The sequence below is a fragment of the Helianthus annuus genome, chromosome 8 (genome assembly GCF_002127325.2).
Source record: "Helianthus annuus cultivar XRQ/B chromosome 8, HanXRQr2.0-SUNRISE, whole genome shotgun sequence".
Taxonomy (NCBI): Eukaryota; Viridiplantae; Streptophyta; class Magnoliopsida; order Asterales; family Asteraceae; genus Helianthus; species Helianthus annuus.
In genome coordinates this window covers 151,843,851-151,861,992 of record NC_035440.2, presented here as the reverse complement: position 1 = coordinate 151,861,992, position 18,142 = coordinate 151,843,851, and the positions used below count along the sequence as shown (strand labels likewise).

Below are 18,142 nucleotides of genomic sequence, written 5' to 3'. Positions count from 1 at the left end.
CAATGAAGTTCGGGAATTTAAAAGGTCTTGGCCAATTCCCATAGGAGCCCATCATTCTAAGAATACAAGGAGTATGGTCTGACACCCGAAATGGGTGAAACATAGCGAAAGCATCAGGAAATTGATCAATGAACGAAACATTACCCATAATTCTATCAATCTTTTTGAGAAGACCCACTCCACTCTTTGGCTTTTGACTCCAAGTGTATTGCAACCCATGAGCATGAATATCGAACAATTCAGCTTGATGGATACAATCATGAAATTCACGCATACCAATAGACTGGCTGGAAGACCCAAATAACGAATCCTCAAAGTTGAGAGCAGTATTAAAATCCCCCATAACTACCCACGGCTTATCATGACAAAAAACCTTATGCTTGCATAAATCATCCCAGAGAGGTCTACGCTCTTGATACTTATCCCAGAGACTTCTTCACGAAGTTCGAGACAAAGGAATAAAAAAGACTTTCTCTATGGCCTCCTCGTTTTGAGACATTATGGCTTTGGGGTCGACCCCGGTAATAAAGAAGGAATCCATAAAAACTTAGGATCCGACACCATGATAAAATACTACCCTCATGATTAGACCATGTCCCTGAGATTTGATAAAAGAAAGGTGCACTTGCGGTTAATTCATTGTCATTGGATAAGTTTTTAGGAATATGACGGAACAGAAGACCAAGGAAAGAAAGAAGAATGCACCAAAATGCAGGTGCTGCACCAAACACTGGTGGTTCTTTCTTGTTGTAAGTGAATGCAACGAAAAGACTCAGAAATAACGAATAATGAAACAATTCATATATTGACGTGCTCATTTCAAAATTGATGCTTCGTTATTCCCATCATCCTGTGGTTTCAGGATGATCCACAAGAAAGGTGGCAGGATTCGAACCTACACTCTGACCATGCCTCACCTGTCACACCCCCAAAATCCACCTGCGGAGTATCACCGCTTGGGAGCGTGACTGACCAGGATCAAGCCACCAATCATATAGAACAATGTATAAAGTAAAAGTAATTGTAATTTAACCAAACCAATCCATATGAAAGGTGTTCAAAACATAAGTATGTTATCACTGTTTAGCGGAAGCGTATAAATAAAACCCAACATAAATAAGTATGAAATGTCATAAGTGTTTAACAAGACAATCACGATCCAAGCCCACAACGACCAGCTCCTCCCTGTGCAAGCTCCATGTACCTAACGACCTGCAAGGCATGTAACAGAGGATCAACAACTAGTTGAGCGAGTTCACAGAAAGTAAATGCGTAATAGTAAATTCGTTTGTAACATGTGGCTCTACTGGGCCGATAGTACGTTCTATTGGTGGGGGCTTCCCATGTTGTATATCCACTAGACTATCCGTAACCATAAGTGTTCTTCACAACCGAGAACAGTAGTACGTACAAGCTTTACATAGGTTTTACGTAAGTGTCCTTCTGTACCCGAGGACAGTGGTACGCGTGGGGTTTACGTAGGTTTTACGTAAGTGTCCTTCCTGACTCCGGAAGACAGTAGCATGTTATTGTTTACGTAGGTTTTACGTAAGTGTCCTTCCTGACTCCGGAAGACAGTAGCATGTTATTGTTTACGTAGGTTTTACGTAAGTGTCCTTCCTGACTCAGGAAGACAGTAGCATATTCCTGTTTACGTAGGTTTTACGTAAGTGTCCTGCTTAACCCGAGGACCATGGTAGATAGTCTAGTAACCGTGTATGTACGCGTAATTGTTCAATTCCATCATTCAACCCATTCCTATTCCCCGGGAATCCCATGCCTTAGTAAGAGTGTGAACTCACCTTGGTTTGCTCGGTATGTTATTGCTTCTAGAGTTAATTAATGTTTAAGTCTGTTACTCACGACCTAGGGTACATTGCACATACTCGACGTAAGTATTTATATTCAATTAGGGTTTACAAGTCTTTGATATCCAAGCAATTGTTTTATGTGTGTTCATTGTGTACAGAATGATATGATAAAGATTGTTCATACATACGATATCATTCAGCAGCATACAATAACATACAGCATGTTGTAACGTACAGAACATACAGTAGGCTCTAATACTGGTGTTTACAGGTAAACTCTCATACATCACTTATAAACTCAGACATGCATTCAATTAAGTATAAAACTTGGACCATGCTTCCATTTCATAATGATCGTACAAGGTTATCAAGCATAAAAGTCGGATCACACTTAATACAAGTGAAATTCGGACAAGGCAACACAATTAAAGGTCGGATCCTCAACACTTGGTAAAAGTCGGACAAACGTATATACATAACACAAAGTCAGACATAATCATGCAGGCTAAAAACTCGGACAACCTGGTTCCTTGTCCAAAAAGTCGGACCAAGGGGGCTTCCCCCTCACAAAAGTCGGACAAGAGCTGCCCCTTAAAAACTCGGACACCCCCTCCCTATTACAAAAACTCGGACTCCCTTTATGGCCTTATAAAGGTCGGACAACATCACCTCTACATATTCGGACCATATATATCCTTGAAAAAGTCGGACCCTATGCTCTCTTTAACAAAAGTCGGACAAGGTCTCTTTGTTACAAAAAATTCAGACAAGCTCTCTTTGCTACAAAACTCGGACATCTACTATCATTAAAGGTCGGACCCCCTTCCATAATCATATAAAAATCGGACACTTTATGTTATAAAAAATCGGACCTTTGTGTCCTTAATAAAAATCGGACAAAGTTACATCCCAAAAGGTCAGACAAGATTTCATGGATTAAACTCGGACAAGGGCATCATAATCAAAACTCTGACTACCCATTCATCATGAAAGTTCGGACTATAACATTCATGTGATCATTCATACACCATTGTAACAGTTACGTTGTTTCTACGATCCAGAAAACCCTAATTTCATACTTAAAATGCAGTAATCAAATCAAAATCACACGATTCTAGCATATCATTCATCTAATTGTCAGGCATACGATAACACAACTAATCAACATCAGTTCATAATATCAGGATTCAATCAGTAGCCACAGAACTAGTATGTGAAGAACTAGGGTTTTAGCATGAATCACATAATCAAGGATTAACAACAACAAACAATCATTAACAATTACCTTGGATTACTTCTAGATGGATTGGTAATCAAACTTGATGCAAAAGAACTTGTGAAGCCAAGAATGATGAGGAGATGGTTGTAGAGAGGATTAGAGAATGTGAAAGTACGTGCTTAGTTTCTTGGGTGATGATTAGTGAAAGGGATTAGGGTTAAGAATGATTTAAGTTTCACTATTAGCACTAAGCACCCTAAAGAATTATCTATCACATATTACATGCACAAGATATACATTTTACAGTTTCACCACCACATTTAAGTATTTGTCAAATCATTCATAAGCAACACATAACCATGCTCAAACACAATATACTTTATTGAATCAAAACGTTACAGTTCCACAGCAAACTAATTGTGCAAGTAAACGATTAAACAAACTGTGAACGTGCAATAAATGCGAAATTGGAATCTTGGAAACTCGAGTTGTCACATCACCGCCTTCAACCCATTAGTCTCCGTTACAAGGTAGGGCGGGGGTGAGGAAAGGCAGAAATGAGTTCATTCCACAACGATCCCTATGGAAGGGAAATTGATCAAGATTTTTGGCTCGCAATAAAGTTAGGGTCCTGTTCGTGCAAGCTATTGATTCCATTACCGAACCAAACAAGATTATTCCCTTAGTCCTATCTATCCACCTCTCCAGACACAATATCTTGAGTACCTATGATGGTGACCACATCTGCTGGCATGTGATGTTTGGACATAGAATCGAGTCCTTGTGAATGCGCAGAGCCAGGTGCTCTTATTTTATGACGGTAGGGACGATTGCTTCCATTATTGACAAGAAAAACACCAAATTCTCCTTGGATGCTTCAACTGCGGTATAGGTAGAAGAAGCTGGTACGGAAAAACCTTCTGTATAAGGTTCGAAATGGTGAATTGAGGTAGAGTAGACCGATAATCCTGTAGTCATTTGGCCGGCTATTGAAAGAAAAAGCTTGCATCTGCTCCCCCTATTATATAACCGGTCCTATCTCTCTCCAAACCTAACGTGGCAGTTTCCCATCATAGGGCTTTCTATTTATAGATTAAGCCATTACCAAACCAAGGAGCGAATTCCTTCAGAAGTCAGTTGACTGCTTCTATAGATAAGGCGGAGCGTCCTTGGCTCAGCATTATAGCCCTTCTTAGTAAGGCTTCGGCCCTACTACAGCGCTTCGCTAACTCGAAGCGCCCTGCTATGACAATCTAGCTTTGCTAACGTTCGACTAAGTCTTGAACCTTCGCGCTGACCGTTCGCTTTCTCAGTAGCAAAAGCGCTTCTCTTTGCCCCTTAAGTAGAAGGACAAGAAAGAGATTCTTGGTTTTCTTGCTCCCGCTTCCTCATTAGCGCTCATCAAGCCAACTTTGCTCTTTGGGAGGTGAAAGAGCACTTGAAGTGGACAGACTGCATCGAAGATAGATTTATATATATATACACGGTTACGGTTATCTCGGACTACGTTCCGGAAAAAGTAGCCTGCTTGAGAAAGAAGGGGCGGGCACTCTTGTCTTTCAACCCCACTATACTATTCATAGTTGTAGGGCACTGTGTACTTACAGCCTCTACGATAAGCAAGTGAATGGGGCCGGTGCGTGGCGAACAGAACGGTTCATCAAGCCATTTTTAGCCTTCACTCCCTAAATAGGAATAAAGCTACTTTACAAATAGGGCTGATTACTTCGCACCTGACTGTGATAGCCCTCTCGATACCTTTTTGGAGCTTTGTAACCAGTGGTCGGTTCCCGTCGCCAGAGCCTTTTCCCAGTGCACGGAGCCCCAACGAGGAAGGCGTTAGTGGTTTATGGTCTATAATGCTAATCCCTCTTTTTGTGCTACTCCTACTCCTAGGGCGGGAAGAAGATCTTAAAGGCCAAGCATTCTCTTGGTTTCCCAACCTGTTGCTTCTAAAGACTGCCCTCTCTCGGTTGGATGTTGGTCCAGCCTACTACGAGGATCCCGTATCCAGCAACCCAACCTATACAAAGGGCATCCATCAAAGCCCCTTTACTAGATTGGAGCTATGAAGCTTATCTTCTTTTCATAAAAAAAGGGAAAGGGCTTTTTCAGCTGGTGCGTAGTAGTGCACTTCCGTTTTCCCTTTACTAGTAGGGGTCCCGTGGTTCCTATGCCGCCGCCTTTCCCGGTCCTTTTCTTTTAGTGCTTCGACCCAAGGCGATAGCTTCTAGCTAGTTCAATGGATAAGATGGCTGCGCTCCAGCTCACTCAAGAATCGGACGACATTGGTCTGCCGGCAAGCTCGTTCTGATCTTGGACGCAGTACATTGGTATCCTGAAGCACCACCACAAACGCTACCGTGCGTCCGCCTGCGGTGCGGTAAGGCACCACCCTGTTGTGCCAGCAGCCAACTCCGGCGTGTCAGCTTAGTTATCCTCATCAAGCCACTTACTTGATGTCTAGCTTCCCAACTGGTAGACGGTTCCTTTTCCCCCAGATCAATGAAGAAAGGGGAACTTGATTCTTCCGAAGAACCGGAAGCGAAGCGAAGCGCTATGTCGGGGCGGGGGGACCGGAAAAGAAATGGCTCCGAAGAAAGAAATTGGGGTTCCCAATGCTTCTCCACGCTCAACGAGATGCACCAACCTCGGGATGCTTTACTCCTAACCCCACAAGGTTCCGAGACGGAGCTTAACCTGAGTCTCGGTTAAGAACGGCGATGACCTATGTTTCACACGGCGCACGATTCCATGGATAGTTTCATTCTAGATCGTGATGGAGGACATAGCTTACGATCATCGGCTTTGATCATTCCACTAGGCATTTGATTAGGACATTGCACAATGATCCGAGCACTTTGTCGAATCTCTTCGATACGAATACAGTAACGATCATAGAGATCTCCTCTGGTACCTACTGGTATGTCAGGATCCGATTGGTCATGAACATCGTAAGGTGCTGCTCTTCGCGAATCCCAGCATACCCCTGGTTGGGATGGGTAGGCCCACCACTTCACTTTCACTTAGGCCCGGGCCAAGTCAGTGGGGGGATCCTGTCGGGCTCCTTCCCCCCCCCCCCAAAAAAAAAGAAACTGTACGTGAGAGTTTCCCTTCATACGGCTTGAATCATTCTCAGATGCCCCGAGAGGCTTCCTTTCCTTGTTTGTTGGGTAAAATGTTTATGTTTAAATAAATTACCCTAACTCTCTCTCCTTTAGGCGATTTTTATGTTCATCACCATGAATCCTTCAGTTTTTCTTCGTAATCTTATGCATAACAGTCTGTGATTAGGGTTTTGTTTTCAAAACACTATAACGAACTTGTTAGCATTTGTGATCGATTCAAAAACTAGGGTTTTTTCTTCTTTCAAATCCCTGCCCTAATCTGGTTCGATTCTCTGATTTATTACCCTGGTTGTTATTGATTGCGGTTAGCTGGGACTAATTTAGCTAGATTGATAACTCTGGGTTAATCGATTAAGGGTTGAGATCGGATTCTAGGGTTTAAAGGATTAGGGTTTTCTGTTTGCTTTTGGTTTTCTGGTATTCGGCTGTTTCTTTGCATGGTCTTTGGTTTTTCTTGCTGATGGAGAGAGGAGTCCAAAACAATCTGAACGAACGAAAAAAACCTGGGGAACACTTGTTTTTTGATCGCGGAAAGCCGCCTTCAAAAGTCCATGGTTTGGTGTCTCGGGTAGTAGATATTGACGGCAAAACGATCTTGCCAAGGAGAGGCGTTGTGTCATCGGCTGCAGGTGATCCGGGTAAGTTTAACGTCATTGATGAACTGTCAAAAATTACTGTTCCAGTTGATGTGAATGTGACTGCTCCGGTTCAGCCACCGGAATTTGAGAATGTGGGTTTTAGTTACGAGGCTAGGGATAATCGTGTTCAACAGCCGGGTGAAGGCTCGTCCTCCAAACCGATGTCATATGCTGATACAGTTGCTGCTAATGATTTGAAAAAAAGTTAACTTTAGAACTCTTGCTAGTTCCGCTAAGCATGATGGTTGTGACGTTGTCTTGCCGAGGGAATCTGTTCGATCCGTACAAGATAAGCTGGCGAATACACTTTATGGGTATTTTTTAGGTGATCGAATTGCGTTCCCTGTAGTTGATTATTATGTTCGAACCCATTGGAAAAAGTATGGATTATTAAAAACTATGATGAACGCGAATGGATTCTTCTTCTTTAAGTTTAATGATGAAGTTGGATTGTCGAGTGCTCTGAAAGACGGGCCTGGGATCATTAGGTCACAACCATTATTTCTGGATGTTTGGACTCCAACAACTAAGCTAGAAAAGAAGGAGGTTAAAAAGGTTCAGGTGTGGGTCAAAATTCATGAAGTTCCTCTAGCGGCCTATACGGAGGATGGTCTTAGCTTGATTGCAACAACTATTGGGGAACCGAAACTGCTTGATTCTTTTACGACATCTATGTGTATTGATGCTTGGGGGCGAAGTAGCTATGCTAGAGCGTTGATTGAGATCTCGGCTGAGAATGAATTACGAGAGGAAATTACAATGGCTATTCCGGAACCGGATGGGGAGGGTTTCATTAAAGAGACTATGTATGTTGAGTATGAGTGGAGTCCGCATCGATGTGCCAGCTGCTGTGTCTTCGGTCATTCGACAGATATGTGCCCGAAACATCAAAAGAAACAACCTAAGGTGGTATATGAGAATCATAATCGCAATGGTCAAAAAAATTATCCTGCTAAGAAGGCTCCTATTGTGGATCAAGACGGATACACTGGAGTGTATGGAAAGAAAGCGGCTAGGAAAGTTGGTATTCCTGTTAATAAGCAAAAGTCTAAATTTGAATATCGACCTATCGGTTCAAAACCTAAAGGTGATGTAAGTAAGGTTTCGGTTCGTATTGATAGTAGATCGAACAACCCGTTTGATGTGCTTAATGACGTGGAGGACGAGTCGGGCTCTAGTAAGAAGAAAACGGAGTTGAATAATGAGGATTCGGATGAGGATGAGGTTATTGAGGTGGAAACTGAAATGGATGGGTTTATGACGGAGGGTACTCAAAATACTAATACTAAAGGGGCAAACACTCCTTCTCCGAAAGTTACCAATGGTTAGTATCGCGTCTTGGAATATAAGGGGGTTGAACCGACCCCTTAAGTAGAAAGAGGTTCGGCAGGCAGTCAGAGAGTTTAATCTAAGTTTGTGTGCTATTCTTGAGTCTCATGTAGACGTTGGCAATTTAAGTAAAGTTTGTAAGGCAGTTTTCCGATCTTGGGAATGGACTTCGAATGGGAATTGTTGTTCTAAGGGCACTAGAATTATTATTGGATGGAACCCGGCCACTTTTGATGTTATGGTCTTGGCGCAATCTAATCAGGTTATGCATTTACAGCTCGTGTTCAAATTGGATAAAAGAATGATGTTTTGTTCAATCGTGTACGCTGAAAATTATTACATCGCCCGGAGAGATGTTTGGAATAATCTTCCTATTAACAAAGTGCTTGTTGCGAGTAAACCGTGGTGCATTATGGGAGATTTTAACACGACGCTCAACATAGAGGATAACTCTATGGGCTCGTCATCGATCTCTACTGGTATGCGTGACTTTCAAGAGTGTGTAGACAATATTGAAGTCGTTGACATCAACCGTATGGGGATTCATTTTACCTGGAGTCAAAAGCCAAAAAATGGGGTAGGATTGCTAAAGAAGTTGGATCGGGTAATGGGAAATATGAATTTTATTGCTGAATTTCCGAATTCCGTGGCTATCTTTAAACCGTATAGACTCTCGGACCATTGTCCTTGTATTCTATCGTTCCCGAATGCTACTACGCTGAAACCGAGGGCGTTCAAGTTTGCGAATTTTCTGGTTTTTAAACCGGAGTTCTAGGAGATTGTTAATAGCAACTGGACTTCTAATTTCAATGGTGTTCACCAGTTCAAAGTGGTTAAAAAGCTCCGTTTGCTTAAGCATCCGCTGCGTTCTCTCTTATTTAAACAAGGTAATATTCACAAAAAAGTTGAGAAGCTTCGATTGGAGCTAGATTTACTTCAGCAAAAGATTGATCAGGATAATGCTAATGCTGATTTGCGAGCAGCCGAGAATGATATTAGCCGTGATCTCCAAGAAGCGTTACTTGACGAAGAGCGGTTTCTGAAACAAAAATCTAAAGTAGATTGGTTAAGTGCGGGAGACATGAATTCTGCGTTTTTCACTCTTCTTTGAAAATGAAAAATCATTGTAGTCGGATTGAAGTGATTAAAGATTCGGATGGGAACATTTATGAGGGTGATACGGTGTTCCACCCGTTTGTTAAGCACTATGAAAGATTTTTTGGATCGCAAGGTGATACATCCCTTACTCCGGCTCCGGATTTATTTACTAAAAGGCTCTCTCCTCAGGAAGCTCAACATATGACCCGCCAAGTCTCGCCGGAAGAAATTAAAAGAGCTATGTTCGGTATTGGTATTGATAAAGCCCCGGGCCCTGATGGTTACACTGCGGCATTTTTTAAAAGTGCATGGCCGACTGTGGGGAATGATGTTAATTGTGCTATCATTGATTTTTTTGAGACAGGGAAACTTCTTCGTGAATTGAATCATACTAATGTCGTGCTTATTCCGAAAACTCCTACCCCGTCGACGGTCAGTGATTATCGTCCGATTGCTTGCTGTAATGTGCTATACAAATGTATCAGCAAAATCATTGCGGATAGGATTAAGGGGGCGCTGAACGATATTGTTAGTATAAATCAATCGGCTTTTGTTCCAGGGAGGCGAATTTCGGATAATATTCTGTTGACGCAAGAGCTAATGCATAATTATCATCGCAATGTGGGTCCTCCTAGGTGTGCTTTTAAAGTGGATATTCAGAAAGCTTATGACACTGTTGACTGGAGATTTCTGAAAAGTGCCTTGCTAGGCTTTGGGTTTAACGATAAGGTGATTGCATGGATTATGGTTTGTGTTTCGACTGTATCTTTTTCTATGTGCGTGAATGGGTCTGTTCATGGTTTTTTTCATGGTAAACGAGGCTTACGGCAAGGGGATCCAATATCCCCTTATCTTTTTACCCTAGTTATGGAGGTTTTGACGGCTATTCTTCACCATGCGGTTCGTATTGATTCGTCTTTCAAATTTCATAATAAATGTGAAAAACAACAGATTATTAATCTCTGTTTTGCGGACGATCTGTTCCTTTTTGCGAGGGGAGAAGTTAATTCGGCCAGGTGTATAATGACATCTCTTTCTAAGTTTACTAAGATGTCGGGTTTACAGCCGAGTAACCAAAAGAGTACGATATTCTTTTGTAATGTCAATGGCCATGTTAAAAATGAGATTTTGGATCTTATGCCTTTTGTTGAAGGTAATTTGCCGGTTAAATATTTGGGAGTGCCCTTGATCTCTTCTAGGCTCGGATATAGCGACTGTCGAGTGCTTGTGGATAGGCTTCAAAAGCGTATAACTCATTGGAGGAACAAGTTGCTTTCGTTTGCGGGTAGGCTCCAGCTTATTACTTCTGTTCTCTCAGCTATGCATATTTATTGGTCATCTGTTTTTATGTTGCCGACTCGTATTGTTCTTGAGCTTGAAGCTTGTATGCGTAATTTCCTATGGTCTCAAGAGAGTTCGTATTCTAAAGGTAAATCGAAAGTTTCATGGAAGACCGTTTGTACTCCGAAGTATGAAGGAGGTTTGGGAATTAGACGTATAGGGGATATGAACAAGGCTCTTATGTCTTATCATGTTTGGAGCATTGTCTCTAAAAGGGAGTCTTTATGGGTGGATTGGGTGCATAGTTACAGGTTGAGAGGCAAGAGCTTCTGGATGTGTAAAACCCCAGCTAATTGTTGTTGGTCTTGGAGAAAGCTTGTGCAATTGCGGCCTCTCATTAGAAATCATTTGTGGTCGGATTTAGGTAATGGTGCTAACACTTCGGCTTGGTATGATTACTGGAGTGATATAGGGCCGATTGGGGATTTTATTTCGCCGAGGTCTATTACCGATGCCGATTTTAAACTAGATGATTCTGTGGCTAACATCTACTCGAATGGTTCTTGGGCGTGGCCTTTGGCTTGGAGAGATCTTTTTCCGGTTCTCATTCAGTTAGACCAGGTTCAGTTAACCCCAACGAAACAAGATAGATTGTTGTGGAGAGATGGCACCGAGATTATGGAGTTCTCCTCTTCATGTGTGTGGCACTCGTTTCGGCACACGGCTCCGGAAGTGAATTGGTGTAGGATTGTTTGGTTTGCGCAATCTATTCCCCGTCATGCTTTTTTGATGTGGCTGGTCCTCAAAGGTAAACTTTTGACTCAAGATAAAATTCTAAAGTGGGATTTATCGCGGAGGAAGAACATGAATATGATGTGTTGCATGTTATGCTACCAGAATTATGACTCTCATAAGTGAATGGTTCAAACCCTAATTCTCTCTCTAGCTATGGCGACTTTCTCCTTCTTGAAACCCTAAGTTCTTCAACATGATTCTTCAAGATCAGTTCAGAGATTAGAGGTTCCTAACATCTATCTCCCAACTGGTTTACGGATTCTTTATTTGTCGGCTAGGGTTTTTTACTTTATTCGCCGCCGTCACTTCATATTCGTGCATATTGGATTGTTTTGCTGGTCAATCAGCATTGATTTATCAGTTTGCTGTCCGATTTGAAAGAATCATGGGTTAGGGCATTCGCTAGTTTAGGGTTTCTGTTGTTTCTTATTTTTCGTTGTCGTCTGGTTCGTGTGGGTTCTTGGGGTTTGCTTCATCTTGTTCGGTAGGGTTTAGAGAGTTGTTTGCTTTGTAATGGATGATCGATTTAAATCTGGTGGAAGGTCTCCTTTGACGTTTCAACAGATTGCTGATCGAATTCTGGATGTTAATGGTAATTCGGTGCAGCCAAAACGTGGTATAAATATCATTGATGAACTAACAAAGGTCACTTTACCGGTTCAATTGAATAATCGGGATTCATCAACAACCGAGGAATTGGCAAAGAATTCGGGTTCTACCATGGCTGAAAACCTACGGCCAGGTTCTAGGGTTTATGATACGGATAGGATCTTTCAGTCTCGCAGTAATTATGCGCCACCAAATTCTGATTTTCATGTTGCTGATACGGCTGGAATAGGGAACATAAAATCGTCCGGGATGTCGGAACCGTTAAAGTCCTATGCTGATTCGGTTTCGGCAGCCAAGATCAAGACAGTTAACTTCAGAACTCTTGCAAGTCCGGTCGTGCAAGATGGTTGTGACGTGGTCCTCCCCCGGGAATCAGTCAAACTAGTTCAAGACAGGTTAGCAAATACATTGTATGGGTATTTTTTGGGGGATCGGGTGGCTTATCCGGTTGTAGAGTACTTTGCGAGAAACAATTGGAAGAAATTTGGGTTACAAAAGTCTATGATGAATGCAAACGGGTTTTTCTTTTTCAAATTTGCGGATAAAGACGGTATGCTGAATGTTCTTAAAGAAGGACCTTGGATCATTCGTTCCCAACCTCTCTTCCTTAGTGTATGGTCGCCGACTTCAAGACTAGTGAAGAAGGATGTCAAAAAGATACAAATTTGGGTCAAAATCCATGATGTTCCTATAGCAGCCTATACGGAAGATGGGTTGAGTATGATTGCTACGGCTATTGGAGAGCCAAAATTGTTAGATTCGTACACCACAACTATGTGTACGGATGCTTGGGGAAGGAGTAGCTATGCTAGAGCTTTGATAGAAGTTTCAGATGAGAATGATTTTAAAGAGGAAATAGTTATAGCGGTGCCTGAGCTAGAAGGTGAGGGTTTCATCAAAGTAAAGATGGTAGTGGAGTATGAATGGAGTCCTTATAGATGTGCCCATTGTAAGGTCTTTGGACATGATGATGAGTCCTGCCCGAATCAGCCTAGGAAGTGCCCTAAGGAAGTGCCTAAACCTCAGAAACAATATGGTGGGAAACAACCGCGTGGTCCGGTGAAGACTCCAGTTGTGGACAAAGAGGGTTTTATGGATGTGGATCGCAAGAAAGTGGCTAGGAAAGCAGGGTTTCCTGTTAATAAACAGAAGCAGAAATTTGAATATCGGCCGATTGGAACTAAGCCTCATGGTGGGGTTCCCACCTCGGGTCCGCCGTCTACGGTCAAAACGCATAATCCTTTTGATGTTTTATCGGATAAGGGTAAGAATGTGGGTAAAACTGGTGAAGTTCAACATGACCAGCAGGATTTGGATGATGAGGAGGTTATTGGAAGCTTTAATGAAACTAATGAATTTATGACTTCCGGGTTATCGAAGGCAGGGGCAAGCACCTCGTCCACGAGCTTCTCCAATGGATAGAGTGTTGTTGGTTCGTGTCAAAGGGCTGCTGGTCTGTGGCAGTTTTATTTTTGATGATGGAGGATGATCTCTAGTTTTGTTTTGTGTTGTCTTGTCTACTAGCTAGGGTTTCCATTATGTGTAGTAGACTAGGTTATGTGGTGTCATAGGTATTGTGGTTTTTGTTTTTGCTTGGCTTACATATATGGGGCATGTCCTGTATATGAACTAGTGTGGAACTCATCCTCACTACTTGTACTTATTTGGGATTGTCTTAATAGAATCACCGGGGTAACCCTTTACCAAAAAAAAAAGAATTATGTCTCTCATCCGCATTTGTTCTTTGAATGCAAGTATTCGGCTCAGGTTTGGTATACAATTTGAAACAAGGTAAACATGGGTGATGTTAGTCCCAAATGGCAAGAGATAGTGGAGTGGCTATTGGCTCGGGCTCGGTCTAAATCGGCTAGGAATTACATCGCCAAAATTCTCGTTGCGGCTGCGGTGTACTTTATTTGGCAAGAAAGAAATGCTAGAACTTTTAAGAATCAGTTGAGACCACCGGAGAAAATTAGTGAGATTATTTTAAATACGGTCTGATACAAGCTGATGGGAGCCAAACTAAGGGATACCTCAAGTGTGCGGAGACTTCTCGAAGAGTGGGAGATTCGTGGAAAGCATGATGAAGATGATGGCGGCTGATTAGTTTTTTTCGTGTTTTCATTCTAGATTTTAGTCTAGTGGTGTTTCGTTGTTTGTTTCTGTTGGACTGTTTCTTGCTGTTTCCTTGTTTTACTTTCATGGGGCATGTCTCATGATTGAACTAGTGTAGGCGTTCTACACTACTTGTTTTTTTTGGTTTATGAATATATAGAATCACCGGGGTAACCTTTTACCCAAAAAAAATTCCTTGTTTGTTGGGTTGGTTCAAGCGCGCAAACGTGTACCGGCCGCAACAGCAGGAAACTATGACCAATAGAGTCAGACACTTAGCTACATCCGCACGTAAAAGGAATGTGGTTCTGGTTGAGACTTTCTTTTCCTTATTAGTAAAAGGGGCTAGGGATGTTCGCGGAGTCCGTGCCTTTCGTACCACCAAAAGGTCGTTCTTGGGCGGATCCCGCTCCTAAACATAAAGGATAGGAGTCCTGGGGCTGGGCCTACCATATCAAAAGGGTCGTAGAAAAAGAACCCGGCCACCTATATCATTCGACGTTCCGGGGCAGGGGCTCGACCGATTCGACCTACTTTTGCTTTTGGTTAACAAGAAGGCGAGCTTCTCTCCTTTGATAAAAAAAGCCCAGTCAGCCACCAACTCGGTGCAGGTCACGTGACCTACAGCTCGGCCTTCGCTTTTTGAGGCTTCCTCTACCCACATCTCTATGTGCCCGCAGCACTTCCATATGGAGAAAGATAGGCTTACCATGTTCCATCAATAGCACGTAACCTATGCCGATTTTGGCGGACCGTGCTCCACCTCGGTGAACTCATGCGGTTCCGACGTGCCCAGAGGCCAGAGGCGAATCCGTTCACAGTCTGTAGGACCAACACCATTCGAAGGTGGGCGGCCCACCCCACCTAGAACAGCTATGCTTGACTGGGCTTACACATATTCGCTCACTTACGCTGTCCCCCCTCTGCTCACCCTAGCCCCCGGCCTTTTGCTCTTCTAACGTAAGCTCCAAGGCTTCACACCAAGTCTTCAATGACATAATATGCATGCTTAAGTAGGGTCAGGCAGAACCGTTGTTGCCTGATGGGAACTTCCACCATATTGCTATCAATGTCTTCATGTCACACGACCTCTTAACATTACACCACTGAATCCCCAATCCTTTGCTTCCTGTGCAGTGACAGTACCAATATCCACTAATCGTTGTTTCCAGATACGGTTGCCGGTTGACATCTCTTCTAATTCGTCGATACGAGAAGCAAATTGTTGTGTGGAGGAATCAATATCTCGACATAAGCCAAGAGGCAGATCTTGTGCCACTCCACCTGGTCGTATGAAACTGGCATGCATCCTGGCTCCCGAGACTCTCTCATAGAATTCCAACAATTTTTCCCGCTCCTCAAAAGCCCACAGGAACGAAGTTGATGCTCCCACATCCATAGCATGAGTAGTTAAAGCAAGTGAATGATTTGTAATTCGAGTTATTTCACGGAATAACACTCGTATATATTGAGCTCGTAATGGTACCTTGCAATTCAAAACTCTCTCTACGACTGAAGAATGAGCGTGTTCTTGGGCCATCATAGAAACATAGATAGGGTCGACGACGGAACGAACAAAGAAACTTTACGACAGCTTTTTCGTACACGTTCACTTGCATCACATACACAAGTGCTCTCTGAACCGTGCAATAAGGTCACCCATAACACGGCTCTCCCATTTGAGTTATCTTAGCCCCCAGCCATGCTATTCATGAATATTAGAAAAATGACAGCGTAAGGTAACAACTAGTATTGAAAATGGTCGCCTTTGGAAGCGTTCGCTGGTAACCAAAGTGTATCGTCCCCGCAACCACTTTTGTACTTTGTTTATAGCTTTTTTAGGTAATGCAATAGAAGGGGGCTTGCACTTGAATTGAAGTAGCGCTTTTGGAATATGAGTAGGGCTCCTAGGTGGCACGTTCGTGGAGGCAACCCGAAGGAAGAGCAAAAAGAAGGTTGGGTGCTTGTGGGGCAAGGCCACCCGGCCTCGAATAGGAGGGGGCTTAGCTCTGGATCCTCCCTGCTTGCATAAATGAATGGATCAGAAGGGGGCTGGATTCTCTATTTCCGGGCCGGGCGGGAGGTGAAGGCCATAAGAGAAGATTGCCCTCCCGCTAAGGAAGAGGGGAAAAAGGCGCTGTCATCTATCTCGACCAGTTTCCCGAGGCGTTGGAAATCCAGACCGGCTTAGAGAATCACTGGTGCTATTTAGCCCTTTGTTTCGACAACAAAGAAGTCATCTTTGACGATTTCCCATTCCTTCCCTGCCGAGCCGCCTCTCTTCGCCCTCTGCCTTCCCTTTCTATAACATAGCCAAGCGCCCTCCTTTACAATCACTAATAAAAAAGAAATAGCAATCAAAGCCCTATCGTATCAGTATGTCTCTGTGATTTTTTCGGCCCCAGGGGACTTTACTCGACCCATTCCCAAGTCTCCCGCACTGCTCAAGTAAGTGTGCGACTCCGTTTGAGGACCTCCTTCCCTTCTGCCCACTCTCTGTTCATACGGTTCTCAAAGCAGAGGAGGAAGGGTGGGCAGCAGGTACCACGAGCCCTCTGTCCCACACATCTATCCAGAAGCAAGTGTAGTTCACCGGTTCTACCGAATGCTCCTATCTGTCAGCAAAGATCGTGTGAGTGTGCAGTTATGCTTCGGACGCTTCGACATAGAATAGATCGACCCAGTTCCCGTTCTTTTCCGGTGCACTTGCTTTATATCTCCGACACACAAGGAAGGACGCGGTGGGAAGGAAGGAGCCCTAGCCTCTGTCCGGCCGATCATTCCGCTGGCATCTCGCATTCACGCCCCCGTTTGACTGTCGCTCGGGGATGTACTTGTAGATACGTTAGTCTTAGTGGGTCGTTGGCTCCACTTGTTATCTCCTTCTACGACATGCTGTTGTCGTCGCCATATTCCATATGTCACTTAGTCATCTCTGCCTCGCTGCGGGTCAGCACCTCCGAAAGAAACGGAGGACTTCATTCAGTGACCCCGGAATCGCCCTCTGAAAGATCAGAAAAGGTAAAGCTTGAAGATAAGTTTTGTACTCTATTAATTTCTCGATCCCCCTAGTCGGGTGGGCGCCGGCCGGTCTTTCGACCAGATCCCCCTAAAAACCGTACGTGCGGGTCTCCCCGCATGCGGCTCACGCCATTCGAGGTCGCCTAGCCCAGCATTCATTCTAAAATCCTGTAGTGAAATTGAGACTGCTCGACTTCGGAAGCAAATTCGCGTGTAGGCAGCGTTGTCTGTCGTACCGTTGACTCTATCTATTCATTGAATTTGCTTGATTCCATTTTTATAGGCTCGCTCCCTTTTTTTTCCAAGAATTCATGCACTTCCATTTACTCCATAGGGCCTTCTTTAATAGGTTCATAGTCCAAAGCCTTCCATTTCCGTCAAATGACCCGGCCTCCCCTGGCTCTTCCACCGTCCAGGCTCCCTTTCCTCCCTATGCTCCCCCGGCGCAGGCCTACAACGCTTTGCACATGCGGCGTTTCCACCAGACGGTCTTTGCCAGTACTGCCATCGTCCCCGCTGGCTGTATGGGCGGGTTGTCCCTCGCTGCTGCGTTCTGTTAGGCTATGGATTAAAGGAACAAATGTAGTTGAATGGAATAGCAGGCGGGTTACACGTTCCACTGTGATGAGATTTGAGGTGAAGGTGGTGATGATCACCCCGGGATATGTGCTAGCGCCCTTGACAGGCACTCCAAAACCCGCCAACGCTCGTGAAAACCCGGGTCGGTCGGTCCTCCATTCATTCCACCGGAGGTGTGGATAACGAGGCCACCTTCACAACCTTCTCCCTTTTGTCCTTATGTTGTAGTAAGGTAGGGTAGTTCGCTTGAGTTGCTCAACCGCTCCTTAGCCCGATGCTCATGACGCGCTACGGAACCTCCACCGTGCCGGGGGACCAAGCAAGGCATAGCTAGCGGCATAGGAGCCGACTTGGCATCAACAGCTTCGTGCCGCACTGGAGTGATCCAATATGTGGTTCCGCACGTTCCACCACTTCTCCGTTCATTTCCAATACTCATCGTGAAACACCATGAGCAGCAGGATTTTGAGGTCCGAAATTCGAAGTGAAACTTTTTATTTGCCCGTTCCTAGTCATCAT

The 18,142-nt window shown here is 43.9% G+C and overlaps 1 protein-coding gene and 1 pseudogene across 1 annotated transcript in view; one reads left to right on the top strand and one right to left on the bottom strand.

Annotated features, from left to right (window-relative positions):
• The window catches only part of LOC118481062, a 19,971-nt gene extending 17,997 nt beyond the window's left edge, over positions 1-1,974 (top strand). Inside the window, exon 2 of the mRNA XM_035976160.1 lies at positions 1,970-1,974. Coding sequence (XP_035832053.1) covers positions 1,970-1,974 — 5 coding nt within the window. The remainder of the gene's footprint in view (positions 1-1,969) is intronic.
• Positions 536-18,142, bottom strand: LOC118480849 (annotated as a pseudogene).